The sequence below is a fragment of the Python bivittatus genome, unplaced genomic scaffold, assembly GCF_059951505.1.
Source record: "Python bivittatus isolate LINGU-HERP-01145 unplaced genomic scaffold, Pbiv_v1 ctg000780_np1212, whole genome shotgun sequence".
NCBI classification, from domain to species: Eukaryota; Metazoa; Chordata; class Lepidosauria; order Squamata; family Pythonidae; genus Python; species Python bivittatus.
Window position 1 is genome coordinate 1,403,676 of NW_028277108.1, and position 16,353 is coordinate 1,420,028.

General features: G+C 36.7%; 2 protein-coding genes across 8 annotated transcripts in view; one reads left to right on the forward strand and one right to left on the reverse strand.

The window, feature by feature from the left end:
- Window positions 1–5,058, forward strand: part of BLNK (B cell linker) — a 112,074-nt gene extending 107,016 nt beyond the window's left edge. The window contains exons 23-25 of one of the 4 annotated variants that reach the window (XM_088129009.1): window positions 111–194; window positions 1,195–1,350; window positions 2,884–5,058. In XM_088129009.1, coding sequence (XP_087985135.1) covers window positions 111–194; window positions 1,195–1,350; window positions 2,884–3,003 — 360 coding nt within the window. In that variant the 3' untranslated portion in view covers window positions 3,004–5,058. The remainder of the gene's footprint in view (window positions 1–110; window positions 195–1,194; window positions 1,351–2,883) is intronic. The other 3 variants (XM_025164194.2, XM_025164195.2, XM_025164196.2) reach the window with 3 other exon arrangements.
- An 11-nt stretch (window positions 5,059–5,069) lies between these two features.
- ZNF518A (zinc finger protein 518A) lies at window positions 5,070–16,150 on the reverse strand. 4 transcript variants are annotated; one of them, XM_088129007.1, is made up of 4 exons: window positions 15,812–16,150; window positions 14,708–14,801; window positions 12,612–12,712; window positions 5,070–11,318 (listed from the first exon to the last, which is right to left on the reverse strand). In XM_088129007.1, exon 4 carries the CDS (start codon window positions 11,222–11,224, stop codon window positions 6,752–6,754), a length of 4,473 nt encoding a protein of 1,490 aa, XP_087985133.1. In that variant the 5' UTR covers window positions 11,225–11,318; window positions 12,612–12,712; window positions 14,708–14,801; window positions 15,812–16,150; the 3' UTR covers window positions 5,070–6,751. The 4 variants fall into 4 exon arrangements, with proteins under 4 accessions (XP_087985133.1, XP_087985132.1, XP_087985134.1 ...); XM_088129006.1 differs by lacking the exon at window positions 14,708–14,801; XM_088129008.1 differs by lacking the exons at window positions 14,708–14,801; window positions 15,812–16,150 and adding an exon at window positions 15,231–15,774.
- Window positions 16,151–16,353: the final 203 nt, after the last annotated feature.

Consider the following 16,353-nt stretch of genomic DNA (forward strand, 5'->3'; position numbering starts at 1 on the left):
ATCCTGTGAAATACCCCCTGATTAATATACAATTGATAGGTTTATTAAAAGAGCATAGGAAATCTTTGGTTTTGGGGATACGTAGATAGGAATGCCTCTTTTTTTTACAGGAAGCTGGTGTTCTTGGTCAAGCATGGTACATGGCTTCTAGTGATCGGAAAATAGCCGAGGATGCATTACATAAATCAAACAAGGTAAAAGTATTTCCTTGAAACTCACAGCTTGCAACAATTCTTCAGAAGCATAGGAGAAAATCTGAAACAAGAAGCATATCAAACGGGCAGACGGACATGCGTTCCATTTTCTTCATACAATGTCATTTGAATAACCCTAGACCTTTATTTCTGAATGTTAAAAAACTACTTTATGCACTCATTAATAATGACAAGGATCCTAAGAGCGTCGGTTATGGCAAAAATTCACTGAAATATTACTAGTATAAATATGAGCGGACCAGAAAAGCATGGTTGTGTAAGAATCAGTTAAGTGTACAAAGGAAAAAGATGATAGACCAAAGGAGGTGACCCGCAAAGTAAATACAACGGAAATGTAATTAAATTGGCCTGCTCAACAAAATATTTAGGACTACATATCCTTTAAGGGACCGGCAGGTGTTTGTTCTAAACTACACTGTTTTGATCATTACGAATAAGGGGTCTACAGAAATTATCCTTACTCCTGCAGTTCCCAAACTGTCCACTGTAGCACCCCAGGATGCTAGAGTAAATTCACTGTGGGATATTTTAAATTTGGACCTAACTACTTAATATTAGGTATTACTTTTGGCCTGAGGGTTCCATGAAAAAATTAGTGAGACACTAAGGTCATGTTGACTGAGAAAATTTGGGAACCTCTGCCTGACTCTGAAAACCCTTTCTTAATTTAAAGCTCTAATGTAAAGAATTGTTTCCTCTCCCAGATAGAAATAAGCTTTGTAACAATAAAACCCCTGGAACTAACGCAGTTCATATTCCTAGATAATTCTCCATGTACATCCAAAAAGATGTATGGATCTTCCGTGGAAGCAGGCCAGACTTCTTCAAACAGAGTAGGCCATGGGATTGTAAAGACTCCAGCCCAGTTCAGGTTTTTTTAATCAGTTAAGATATCAGAAAGAAAAAAGGATTAAGAAAATTGAACCAACTGCATTTGCTCTAATTGCTCCTTGAAGTCTTCACTTTTCTCTTTTTTTAGGATGGGTCTTTCTTAGTAAGGAAGAGCTCTGGACAAGATGTAAAGCAACCATATACGTTAGTTGTATTTTATAACAAAAGAGTATATAACATTCCGATCCGATTTATTGAATCCAAAAGGCGATACGCTCTGGGTAGAGAAAAGAGTGGTGAGGAGGTAGGTGATTTCTTTTGGGTTTTTACTCTAAATACATGCATGGAAATTTAGTTACACTGCTTAGAGATGTGGTAATCTATAAAGGCTTATAAAAAATGTACAGTAGCTTCTTTACAGGTAGAGATTTCAGCTCAAGTGAGACCTAATTAAAATGTGAATGCAGTTTACCATCCTCTTTAACAATGAAGCTCTCTCCGTTTTTGATTAAAGATTTCTCACTGGGAGCTCTTCGTGGTAGATATTTTTAAAGAGAGCAGAATTTAATCTGCACCAGACTACTTTACCTATATGAAGGGATGTTGTTCAATTCTAAGGGGAGAAAGCTTCTCTAGGGGAAATCATGATTTAATTTAATACAAAAATTTTAAAAAGCACCCTAAAATTTCAAATTATGGCTGCACAGTTCTGATACAAACATTTCTATCAACAGGGCCTTTTATATTTTGTTATAAAATATAGTTGTCTTTTTCTACTTTGGGCAAGAAAGTGGTAATTAATCCATTTTCTTCTCAAGTTTACCCCAGCCTTTGCTAATCTGGTGGCCTCCAAAATGTATTGAACCTATAGCTCCCAGAACTCCACAATGCACTGAAGGGTCAACACACCTGGGACACTACATTGGAGAAATGATTTTATGCAAAGGGATAAAAACAGTATAGAACTTGCCTTTAATATTACATAAACTCATCTACTGTTCTGTAAAGTAATAGTAATTATTCACATTCTGTTCAGTGGTGATCACTGATTTTGAAAGTTACAATTACTGTTAAGAAATTTTGGCCTGATTTTGGAATGAAATATTTACATTGGATTAATCCATATTTACTTGCACTTAAAGTGCCCCTGCTGAAATCCATGAAATTTCCGTTGGTAATTGCTAAATTTGGTTCTACTGATTGCAATGGAATGGAGAATTCTGTGGGAGAATTAAGGCATATGCATATTTGAGTTTTTTGATTAGTACTATGTGCAGAAAAAGAAAATACCATAAAACAGTTGAACAGCAAAGTGCTTACTTTCCTTATTATCTTCTGCCAGAGTTACCTGAAAACTGTCCTATATGGATTATACTACCTTTGCACCTACATGTTCCGCTATTTCCCAAGAGGGGAGAAAACCCTACATGTCTGGTTATTTAGAAGTAAATCCCACTGGAATCTGTTGGAGCTTGGTCTCAGTTATGTCAAGGAGATGTAATTAAGTTACTTTAGGATGCTGACATTAAACTGTTTAACATTCAATTTTTGTAATAACAGAATAAACACATTTAAAATATTAGAACTTTGTCTAAAAATAAAATGAGGCCAACCTTGAGAGAAGTATTACTTGCATTTAACACACATCTTACTCTTCACTGGAAACAGTTCACATACATAAATGCTAGAAATTACTGAAATGAGAACATATAAATGCTGAATTCTCAAACAGAATTATTTTGTTTAGAGCTGAGTGGAAAAAAACATTTAAATTATGGTTGTTGACTGATTCAGCAGAATTTGTGTTGAATAAACCATCTTTGTTTTCTCAATCCAGTACTTTGACAGCGTCGCAGAAATAATAGAGAATCATCAGCGGACTTCTCTCGTTCTCATTGACAGTCAAAACAACACGAAAGACTCTACCAAGCTAAGATATATTGCTAGAGTTTCGTAACTGCATCAAGGAGTATCATGGAATATCTTTTAGGCCTAATTTTCCAAGGATTTGAGGACAAGAGCACCTGAACAAACATGCAAAACTATTGTTAGAAGAATTTTCTTCAGAAGTTTTTCAGCAAGAACCACGCTGATAGTTACCAAACTAGTGGATTCATTTATGAACTGCTATTCCAGTCATTAAAGTACCCAAAGTGTTGTATACTTGAAAAACTTTTTTTTAATAAAAGACATTATAAACTCTGGAGAGAAAAATCCTTTAGTGGCAGACATGATATATTCAAAACTATACCTGCTAGATTTTACTTGTTCTTGCTTAAGAAAATTCCTGCTAAAATTTGTATTTTTCAAAGCTAGGGTGTCTATACCCCAAAGAGCCATTAAGTAGCAAGCTAAAAGCAGGATTTTTATTCCTGGGACAGCAGCCTAAAATAATCAGGATGCTGATTTAGTGTAATGGACTGGTACTTCTTCACCTGTATTTGTTGGAACTATTGTTACATTTTGATTAAGTGTACATATGAAAATAATTATGTGTAATTTATCAGGATGCAGTTATGATCCAGAAGAGTTTATAATTCTTGCACAGTAAATGCTTGTCTTAACTACTTCTCAGCTGTTACAGTACATGTTTCTGCAAAACGTTTCAGGATTGTAAAATACTTTGGCCACATGAATGTACCAAGAAAGTATTCAGTGTTTGTTGGGGGACAGGGATTATTCTCTTTCACTGGAGTCATAATGCAGAGTTGTGACCTGCATCCAGGAAGATAGCAATGAAGCTTTAATCACAACGAATGGGAAACTGTATTCCAACTCCTGGTATATGTAAACTGGATAGTTAAGCTTTAAAATCTTAGGTATAGCTTGGCTTCCCATTACTTTTAATAATGAGGTTACTTACTTCATTCCAAATTCTACAATTTGTTGTTGTTGTACAACTGATGAAAAGACTAAATGGTTTAGTATTTCAGGCAAATACCTATTTTTAAAAAATATTTAAATACTTAAAGTAATAGTACTGGGCATACTGAATGTTAAAGTTAAGATAGGAATTTACCTTTTCTTCCCAAATAAGCAATACATAGTTTTACTATTCATTCATGGGAATTCTAGATCCAGTTTCATTAAGTTTTAATTATGTTTTACAAATAATTTTTTTCTTTCCAATCAATACATTACAAAATGCTGCATTTGGATTTCTGATTTAATTAGTATACAGTAAAATGATAAATAAACCTAGATTTGTTTTTAAAGATGGCAAAGACTGGTCTCCCTCCAATTAGTTTGATATATTTCAACAGTATCACACACTTAACTCAGATGTCTGATTTTTGCTAGACACAAGTTTGCAGCTAAAGTCTCAAATATACTTAGATTAGCAACATGTATTTATCCCAGCATTCATTTCTGTTGTCTTAAGAATTAGTAAAGAAATGGGTTTTGGTTCTTAGCCTCAGTGCAAGTTTTTAGACATTATTCCAGCTGAGTACAATATAATCTTAAAAAGGAATGCTACTTAATTGCATCCACACTTTGAAGGATCTATTATTTTATCCAGAAACTTTAGAATAAAATAAAATTTGATTCTGTGCCACATTAACTATGGCAGGATTAAAAAGAGCAGTATTACAAAAAATTAGTAGCAAATTTACTCTCAGCTTAAATATTCAAGTAGCACAACATGCAGCTGTACTGTACCAGAGGCTAGGCCCCATGTAAGTGCTTAAGCCACATGTTAGAAGCTTACACGTGTCCATTTTCACATGCCTGGCAACACACCTAGAAAGTTTTGCTTCTGTTTTGTAAACAAGTAAAAACTCAATCTAAATTCAAGGTGAGCCCTGTATATTTATGCAGTTTTCTTTTTTGTAAATACAGAATATAAATGGAATGTCCACACGTGAAAGTGTTTTATTCTAATTATTTTGATATAATTGTTGCTATTTAAAAGAATATTTAACCTGTTTGGTATCTGGAAAGTCAGCTCAAGTATCAAAGAGCAAGATTTTTTATCAGCAAGCTAATTGCTTAACATTAATAAATACCTGTGCTTTATTCAAGGTTTTAAATTATTCAATACAATTATAGAGTAATATATCTATATAACAAATTTATTAACATGAAATATGTGCAGGGAAAATCTTAAGAGGTAATCCTGAATTTGTAAATTCATTTCAAAACACACCACTTTGATATCAGTCAAATTACTCACTTTCTTAAGGGGAGTTAATATATTATTTCTATCAACATACATACAAGTTAACAGCACCCAGCACCTGTTTGGAACTGACTTAAATCTCAACTTGGTAAAAAATTTAAGACATATCTATTCCCCTATCCATCATTTTTACTTGAGAAAGGAGGAACAGTCTACATCATACCTGATCTCAGTATATTAGTCTTACTTGAAAGCTGTATGTATATAATACAAAGCTGAAAACTCTTCTTTTGGCAGGTCTGCAGAACAGCAAAGATATTTTTCTGCTATTCCTTGGTGAGAGAAAGATGTTTCCAGGTAGAAGTATCTGAACAGACCAGAAGTTTTAATTATGTAATGCCATAGGCCACCAAAAAAAAAAAAAAGGTTCACCACCTGTAGGCCTTCAGAAAACCAGTTTGTACAGTAGATTGTGTACCCACGTAAGTAAAAGCTTCAGTAGAAATCTGACATGATTTCTGAAACACTGTATTTTCAGTACAAAGAAAAAAAAGTTGACAAAATCTACAATCATCCTGAGACAAATATTTTTGCCTAAGTAAGAAAGTATGTTCAAGCAAAAGGTTTTACAATGGAATTAAAATGTTCCAACAGAAGTTTATGAAACATCAATGTTTGTAATTAAAATATCCCAACCGGTGGGGTCCCTTTAAAAAGGAACTGTAACATCTTTCAAAAATATAACAATAGAGAAAGTCAAATTCTGCTTTCTAGTATGACCATTACCACAATCATAAGACTGCCTTTTACACACATTTTATGGAATCAGATTCTTAACAAAATTTAATACCAAAGTAGGGATGACAAATTTTCACTTGGAATTCTCAGCACTTTGCTGTACAAACAGGGAATACATTATGTTTTCAACAGTTATCATCATCAGGCTTAAACACAGTAACAAGTTTATTGATTTGTATGAAAAATACTTCACTAAGAAAGTAGACAAACTGCACAGAAATAGTACAAGTGTCATGTGCATAGCAATATAGCTTAAAGCATTCACATATGGCTTTGTTTAAAAGAAACTGTTAGGAGACCTGGTCCTATACAGACCTATGGTTATACAGTTGACACAAAGTAAACTGCTTCACATCTTTTAGGCACTTGCTAACAACAGTGATCAATCCCTGGAAAAAAAAATTCTTTAAAAGATCAAGGAAAAATACGGCAATAGCTGTGTATAGCTGAAAACCCTTTTAGTAGTGCATGCACAGAGCTGGAAAATACAATTCCTGTGCAAGATTTTATAGCAAATAACTGAAGTACAAAAATATGTACAGACTTAAATATGTACAAACAGAAAAGCCCTGAAATTCATTCTCCAAATACAAATATATGCCATGATAGGAGTAACAAAACACAAATTAAACTGCAATAGCAACTATTTAATTAAAATTCATACAGGTTCATTTTAGGTGCTACCATGAAACTTGATTTAAAAAACATAATTTTAATGTGTTCTTGGATGCTATCAGTCAAAATAATTTGCAATCGGATGAACTTCATTTTTTTCTTCTTCAATAAATTATTCTAATGAATTCCAATCTCGAGTGGCTTCCATTAGATGGCGTTGTCCATGCCCTACCCAATTGTCCTGATTGTCAAATATCCTCCCACAAAACCAGCAGCTAAATTTAGTTTTCAGCGTATTATCAGAGGTAGTTTTCACAATCTGATAATTGTTTTTGCTAGTCTTCTTCAGTGTTAATTTCAAAACAAATCTTTCTTTTACAGGACTTACAGGTTTTAGCATTTTGCGTTTTCTTCGAGTCAGTTCATTAGTAATTAAGTACAAACTGTTGCTATAATATGCTGGCTCCAGAAGAGCATCAATTGTTCTCTTTGATAAAGAGACTTTTAGAACGTGTCCTTTAAATTTTGCAATAGTCTTCATAACATTTACAACTTCAGGAACATCAGCATCAGGGTGGTTTAGTACTACAACAGGCTGATTTCTCCGGGGGCATTTGACAAGTTGTTTAGAATTAAAAGGAAGTAAATTTAGAATCCTTATAGTATCTTTCGATACTCTTGGTCTATAAGGGGCTTGAAATAAGGATTCAAATTCATTTACATCTACTTGATTTTTTTCTTTACACTTTCGATGCAATGTTTTCTTTCTAGGAGGTCCCTGAAAGTCATCCTTAGTTTTCCGTTTCAAATTCCTATTCTTCTGTGAAACTGTAGCATTAGAAACTTTAGCATCATTTTGCTTTGAATGGCGCTTAACTTTTGTAATTTTTGTTGTCATATTCTCTGTTGCTGTTTGATTTTCAAAACTGTTCCCTTTGTTAGCAGTTCCTTTTTGTGTTGAATCAGTTGGGATCTTTTGTGACCATGTTCTTCCATCTCTAGAGGAATGTACCAGTTCTGCAGAGGAGCAAGAATCTTTTGATTTATCATTTGCTGAACAGGCATTTGCTGGCATCAAGCTACCTGGTAAGAGTAAGGCATTGCTAGAAGAAAGAGCTGTATTTTTCTGATTTAGTGCAGGACTATTGCAACACTTCATAGTGTCCAATTGTAAAGATGAGACAACATTGCTAACTGGTTGACATTTGTCTGCAGCAGGAAAAGTCTTAATTTTCAAAAAAAGCTTTTGTTGCATTGCTCCATGTTTCTTTGGTTCAGAACTTTGACTATGAGTAGGACCTTGAAAAATATTATGGTTTTGTACAAGAGACTTGTTCGGTGACATACACTTAAGAAAAACTGCTTGTCTGCCATTGGGCAAAAGTGCATACACAGGTTGTTCCTGTCCAACCTCTGGCTGTTTTACTGACTCCACACAAGCAGCCTTGCTGCCTTGAAATCCAGCAAGTATTTTCACAGAAGAAAGTCTGCTCTCTGAGTTTGTAATGCTAAGTTGTTCGTTTTGTGGAATGGCAATGGATGAAGCATTTCCTGCCCCACTACACATATTAATACTAGAATTTCTCAGACTTCTAGCATCATTTGTTTGCAGATTCATCTCTGAAGATAATGCCTCCTTAGATGCGAATTTCTCTAAAACCTGAGAATTATTTTCAGTGGCATTTGCAGCTGTTCCAAGTGATCCTCTACCAAACGTCAAAATCATTCCAGGTCCTTTGTTTAAAAGTAAAGATGTAGGTGCAGTTCTGGTTGCCTGAACATCTGATGAACTCACTTTCGGAGGCGGCTTTCCTGAAATAACTTGTAATCCTTGCTTCTGTGCAAGCTGCAAAGGTACGAAAAATCTTGGTGGAGTTGACTGTAGTACTGTTTTTTTCTGTTCTGGAAAAGTTGGACATATTTTATTTGGGCCATGGATATTGTAGCGCACCTTGTCTTTTGCCAACTGTTGTGTTATGATTGAATCTGTCTGAGTCTTAAGCAATGCACCAACGCCTGTTTTCCTCGAAGCTGAATGTATTGCTTCCATTCTAAGAGGCACAGGGATTTGTCCTTCATTCCTCAGGTATACACTTTCATTTGTTGCAGTGTTGTTCATATTCAGCTCTCTCTTGAATTTATCAGAGGGATCAGTTAAATTGCACCAAGCTGATGAATCTGTAAAATGTGTAAATGTCTTACAATTTGTATATTTATTCGAAAAAGGCTGATCATAATTAGTTTTAATGTAGTTGTTTGACTGAGTGATTGGTCCTTTTAAGACATCTTGTAATGACTGGTTTACTTCGGGTGACAAATAGGTGGATGCCTGCTTACTGTGAAGTGAGAAGACTGATGTTATTTTAGGCATCAGTGATGAATTTACACAATTAGAATCATTTTCTAGTTTGGACTTTTCAGCTACATGTTCCAACACTTGATTTACCTTAGAATTCAAATACAATTGTCCATCACGATGATTTTCTATCCAACACTGTTTGTCAATACTGTAACTGGGTGGGCTGGCTGAGAATACTGGAGCATTATTACCATTTACAAAGCCATAAAGAGGCAGCAGTGATGATTTTTTGTCTAAATTTAATCCTGTTACAGATTGTGAAAAACAAGGCAAAGTTTCATTTATTGGCTTGCTTTGCAGAGGATAAATTTTGTTGGAAGTAAGTTCTTTTGATTTTTCCAAAATGCCTATTTTGGAATAATTATGGAATGGCAATGGTGCCTGATTGGAAAAATCTGCCGATGGACAATAGAGATTACTGTGTTTACTACTGTTTATTTCACCGTTCACTACTCTGAATTCTGGAGGAAAGGATTTTTTCATGGGATCATAATGAAGCATGCGTGAACCAGAAGAGGGTAAAATCTGGGGGTGGTCTTGAGGTATACAATTTTTCCATGAAACAGGACTTCTAGCCTTGACCACCAAATCACAAGGAACTGAAGATGTCTCAGGTTTCACTGGCAGATGGGTTGCACACTTTCCTACCACTACAATAGGAGGTACAATATTCTGTGATGTATTACAGCATAACATATTCTTACCTTCTTGCTTTATTTTTTTTGAAAACTGATTAGACAGTGGAGATGTTAATGAGTGAACAGAATGATTCCTAGGCATTTGATTGTTAATTTCATGAGATCCAGGAACTGAAGGTAAATTACAGTTGTCAGCTATCTCTTGTTGGCATTCAGTTGTACCATCTTTAATCCCATCAACCTTATTTCCTCCTGGCAAATTCTGTTTATCTGTAGGCAACAATTTTATTACTATATGTTGTTTTCCATCAACCATTTTGAATCCCATAAATTTAGCACTGTAGTTTGCAGGAACAGATATTTTATTATTTTTAACCATCAACACTGTAGGACCATGAACTGCTTTTTTCATCAATCCCCGTGCAGAACCTAATCCACCTTCTGCTCTGTTGTACTGAATTGCTGAAGAGGATCTTGTTCCACTATAAACATGCTTTTCATTTAAAAGAATGTCATGTAAGTGTAGTTCTTTTACAGACTGACCTAGTTCTTCAGATTTAGGCGGACTCTCCTTCATGTCTTTGAGAATGTGTTCATCCTCTTCTTCAGTTCTACAGCCATCAGTGGTAATTTTTTTGCGTCTCCATAACGCTTTTCTTGATGCACCAGTTTTGTACCTTTTCAAGATAAGTTTTAGTCCTGTTGAAGTCTTCACCCTTTTTTCATTATCATCTGTATCCATTTTATCTTTTGCATAGAGATGGTCTCTGTGTAAGGTAATAATATGTTTTAAAAGGTAGTTTTTCCGTGATGCCATGTAGTTACAATACTGACAACTGAAAGGAAACGTGCCAGTGTGTGAAACAACATGCTTTTGAAACTCTTCTTTTGAAAAACTTACATGATGGCATTTCTCACAATTGTATTGTATTTCATTATGCCTATGTATATGTTGAACAAATGTGCCTACATCTTGGGTTGAAAACCTACATCTTTCACATTGAAAATGACCATTTACACAATGTTTAGATGTGAAATGCTTTGTCAAGTCCAATAAAGTATATCTGTGATCATCATTACAGATTTCACATTTTACTAAGGTGCTACGATGGGTTCGTCGATGTTGGTTGAACGACTGAAAGTCATTAGCTGAAAAATTACACATTTCACAGGGGTATGATGGCAATTCTCCCTGGTGTAACAACTGAAAATGTTTCTGTAGATCATTTGGGCTATATCTGATGTTGTTTTGGCATTTTGTACAACTGAAATTCAGTATTTTTGCTGATGTTTTCAATCCCTCCTCATAATGTAATCCTGGTTTATTATGTGGAGTATAAATCTCAGAACTGCTCCCATTCATATCCATTTGAATGAAAGACACTTCTACAGGTTTTTCTTTACATTGAAATAATTTCATATATTTGTCAATTTCATGTTTAAAAATTACTTCATTTGGGATATTTACCCTGGGCAATTCTACTTTCACATTTTTTAGGCCATAGGCAAGAATATCTGAAATTGTAGGTTCAAATGTAGACTTTTCAATACTAATATCAGATGTAGGAACACACAGTCTATCTGACTCATCATCTTGTAACAAGTTGGTCTTCTGTATGCAAAAAAATTGTTTTTGCTCAGATGGCATTTTTTGTAATGTACTATTATTGTAATCTTCGTCTTTTAAAAGACTCTGTGCTGAATTATTACCAGAGTTCCACAATTTTCTTAACTTGGCATATCTGAAATAAAAATACCAAGTTAATTTGTAAAAATTTAAAAGGAAAACAGATGACCAGAGTCCCATTTTAGACAGCATATAGTACTGGCAGTAAGTGTCACAATACAGGTGTTAAAAGGATATGACTATTAAAGTTGTTCTTTTTTAAAAAACTAGACTTGTTCTGCACGTTTACTAATATGCTCTGAGTTTTCTGGCTTTAGCCTTTATAGCCAAGTTTCAGGACACCAAAAAGAACTTTTATTTGCTGGTGATCATCCTACATTCTCTGAGTCCTTGATTCTCCTTTAGATAACTGTTTCTCATGCTTATCAGCTATTCTCATTATATATCCCTTTTTGATGCAGTTCCATCAAAATGTCATTGCTCAGGCCATTACTATAATTCTTTCCCCAACTAGTTCAGAAGGCCTGCCAATATCTTTTTCATGTAACGTCCCTGACCTTCTTCTTTTAACTTAAAAAACTTTAAAAACTAAAACAATCAAATAACTGATTAACCAGAGAAACACAATGAGATGTTATTTCATGATGTAATATAACAAGTAAACTGTATATTTTGCTAAATATCATGAAAGGAGCACTTATTTGGTTCTAAGATACAGAAAAGCAATGCCCTACTTTGCTCTCCTCACTGTTCTGCCTTCCTTCCTCTGAATTTCATTCATTCGACTTTACTACCTTTACCACACAGAGGTATTTTGCTTCTTAAAACAATTCCATTCTTACTTTCTTGCCACTCATTATGCCTAGTGCTGCTTTTCATAATTGCCACCCCTTCAAGAACTCCTTTCTCAAAACCCATATTGTAGGATTCCTTAGAACAGAGGTGTACAAATATTAAATTTTATTATCTTTAGTCATTTTAATAACTTCCCCCTCTGTCACATTCAAAATCACAAATTAGTAGCAGCTATTAGAGTCTCTGAGGGCCCCATGTAGCCTTAGGCCTCAGGTCTGCATTATTTTTAGCCTATAAACTATTTGTGGTAGGAACTATCAAACATAATTTCTTTTAAATGCCATGTAAGTAAGTAAGTAATAGTTAATATTGCCAGTAGGCCCAGTAAATTAATAGAAATATTTTACATTAATAATTTATGAACTTAAAATGCAGAAAACGCTACATCTTTATTGCCTGGTCACCATAATATTATCACCTACCATGAACAAGCAGGCAAGTTATGATTTACAAGCCTGAATTCATATATAAAAATTTAAGATATAACACTTTAAGCTAAATCTCCCAAATCCCATTTTAACCTTTTAAAGTTTAACCAAATTATAAAACTTACTCCTCAAGAAAAATTATGATTCCATTTCCAGTAGCTTGCTCAAGAGATGAATAGCATGAAATCAAGACTCAAAAGAGGTTGCATTCAATGTACAAAACATCCTAAAATAAAGAAAATATTATTTTTAAAACACAAAAGTACCAAAAGTTAGAATTTGAGTCATTAGTATTTCAGATACAACATTTGAGCTCAATTAATTGGAACAAATTCTGATGTCATTTTACTGTAAAGGTTGTCACTCTCTATAGCTTAAAAAAATAGATACAAGAATATTGAAAGTAGTTATGCTGACATTCTTTTTAGTGCTGCACATGACTAACATTAAAATAATACTGCTTCCTTAAAAGGTTAAAACTTTTAGTAAAATTAACATTTTATTTAAAATCAAAATATTCTAAATAGTGCATATATAAAAATTGGATGCAGACAGTGTGCATAACAAGATGTATCAGAAAGAACAACGAAAAATGTTCTCTGCAATATGGACCAAGGAATGGACTGCAACCCTCTTGAATCACTCTGCAAGAGTCAAAAGTATAGTATCCTTTAAAACTATCCTCAGAATTAGGCCAATCTTGATATCCTTATACAAGGTAAAATCTAAATGCCAATTAATAGAACAGAAAATATTTTAATTTTGCAAGAGAAATCCAAGATTTCTATGTTATATGTAATATAATTGTGTTCAAGTCAACTGATGAATTATTAATGTGAAATATCCTGCATTTTGGAACTGTTCAATATTCAGCAAGGAGAAAAGTCTTACAATTTTGAAATACAGCAAAATATTATTTGTGCCATCTACATCTTCCATACAATGAGTTTACTTACAATAATGTCATTTTGGAGGATATTTTTATTATTATTTTAAACAAAAGCCTATGTATTTAGGTTAAGCCTACAAGACTAGCTTAAAATGGCAGACTCACAAAGTAATACAAGTAATCTATCAAACCTTCAAAACTTATGAATTATCAAGACAACATCTAGAAACTCAATTATTTAATAAAATGACAATGACATCAGAAATAATAATCAACTCTCTTTTGCTATAAAAGCATTATATTAAGGACATTTTCATAAGCAATGACTTCCTTGGTTTATTTCTTCAATGGTGTCTTTCAAGATGCACTACACACTTCTGTCCTGTAATGATGATCGTCATCAACAGCATCATGCTTGCTTTTGGAATAACAATTGTAGCTATTACCCTCTTCTGAGCAAGAGATAATTATGGTGTTTGGGTGAAAAACTAACCCAAACAAAAGAAAACAGTATCAACAATTAAATTACTGACCCCTCACTCCCTTACAGAGTCTTTTCAAGATTGTCAACTTGTTCCTTATAACAATCAATTAAGGGCAATTGTGAAAATCTCCAATTTAAAATGAAGATCCCTCTACTCAGAAAATATGTGCTATTTATTCATTACATTTATACCACACTGCAATACCACAAGACTCTCAATGGTTTTACAGAAAAATATAAGCCACTAAAACATCCGAGACTGGAAATCTAGTAGACTGACCTTTCAGTCTCAAGACATCTACCACTGAAAGTTTACATGCTGAAGACAAAGAAGACAGCAGTTCAGTCAGCTTGGATAATACATTTCAAGTTTAATTTCCTAGATAAATTAAAACTTAGTTGTAGTGAAAACAGTGCCAATTCCTCAGTTCTCATCAAATAGCTTTTACTTGCTTCTTTCATCCCCATCAGTCCTCATGATCTTAAACTGGGGAATCCAGGAACATTCATCTAACAGCTTTGCACCAATACCCCTGATATAAAGTTTTCCTTCCCATCAGGTAGAGAAAGGCATTATTCCTTTTGAGAGAGAGTCAACAATCTCCACCACAATGCAGAGCTCACCAGGTGGCAAAGTTTTCAGGGAATATTTTGTCTCCTCTTTTCAGTTTTCTTGTGGTTTTGTCATCTGTACACTCCCTCCCCTCCATCTCCATCTCCTTGCTTTCTCTCACTGCTGCAATTACTGGACAGAAGTAGATGCCTACTATTTCTTTTAGCTCATTTTTCTTTCTTTGTTCATTAGGTGAGGGGTAAAATAAGAATAAGACATTATTCTGCAATGATACCTGAGGTGCGATCCTACACCAAGGGACATACTTCTAACTGGATATCGATAAGACTGCTCTATATATTTCCAGTCTCTGTTCCTTTCACTGTAGCCTGAAAGATGGAGGGAAATGGTGGTGTATGTATTTAATAGAAAAGTTTACTTTACTTGCCACTGAATGGAGTTTCTAAGACAAGTTAGACAGCTTGGTAAAATTTCTGAATGGCTAATTGCAAGAATAGTTGCCAAGTTAGTTTCTTTGCTCCTTCTAGAACTGGAAAAAGAGGAATTTTAGATACAAATGTGTGTCTGTACACCCTAAAGTGCCATGCTGTGCATAGTCAACCACTTCACCTGCTGGGGAGGTTTCTTTTGAACTACTGGAAACAAGAGTATGAAAGTGATTGTCTTGCAAGGATTAGGTGTGTTTAGCTCCCACTCAGACGTTTTAAAAGTGGGGGTCAACGATGCAGCAGGTGAAGAGCACCCTTCAGCCTAATGGGGTGTGCACAAGGACGCCGAAGGATGTAGGCAAATCCTACCCTGAGTTGCTACAAAGATGTCCGGATGATACCAATGTGAAGAAGGGACGGCTTTTCAAGAGTTTCCATGCCACACGCCGAGAGGCAGGTGAGCCTATGCAAGGGTGGGTCCCCAGATCTCTCTCTGGAACAGACCTAATCCTGGTTTCACCCTCCAAGAGAGGGGTGGCCGAGGCGCCACCGCAAGCGCGCACGCAAAGTTCATCGGCCGTTGTTGTTGCCCGGTCTTCCGCGCGGCCATGGCTGCCCGGGCTGTCACAGCGCGCTGCCGCCTTCCTAAAACTCCCACCACGCGCTGCCAGCCCTTCCCGAGCCGTCCCCGCTTCCCGGGGGCAGAAATGGGGGCGCGCCACCAACTTTCCCAACGGCAGCCGCGGGAGGGGATGGCGGAGCGTGGGACTATTTGATGCCTCAGCCCAGCGAGAGGGCGGGTACCGGGGTCGCCCGTCCTGCGAAGAGCCCCTCTCGATCCAACCGGCGGAGGCGGGGGGGTGGGTGGCCCCCCTCCCCGTCGGGGCGCCCAGGGACTCGCGCCTCCCCCGCGCCCGCCAACCGCTCCGCTCGCTGGGCGCCTCGATTACCTCGCCCGTCTCCATACTCCGACGAGTCGCTATTGGCGGCCATTACACTTTCCATCCGGGGACTGCGGGAATTGACGAGCTCAGCAATGGAGGGAGGGGTGGGGTGAGAGCGGCGGAGGGATCTGCGCCGCGCATGGGACGGAGGGACCGAGGCCCGGCCAAGTGTGCGGGGCGACGGGCAGACCCGCGGCCTGCCGCCCCTCGCCTTTCTGCCGCCCCGGCGGCGGGGCCTTCCGCTCTTTCACCGCGCCGGGGAAGCGGCCTCGGGGGCGGCGGCGCCCGCTCCGCGGAGAGTTTCGGTGAAAGTAAAGAAGGCAGTAGCGCTCCTTGCCTTCCCCACCGAGTCCCTCCTCCCCTCCCCCCCGCTGGTGCTGATGTGCGTGTGTGCGCGAGGGAGAGCGGGCGCGCGAAGCTCCGGGGGTGGCTCGGGAGCACAATGCCCGGTGTAACTAGCACAAGAGTACCCTTCGCCTTGCAGCCTCTCCCTCCCGGGCTGCTGGGAAGCCACCCGAGACGCTCCGTCTCTCCGTGCAGGCGGGCAC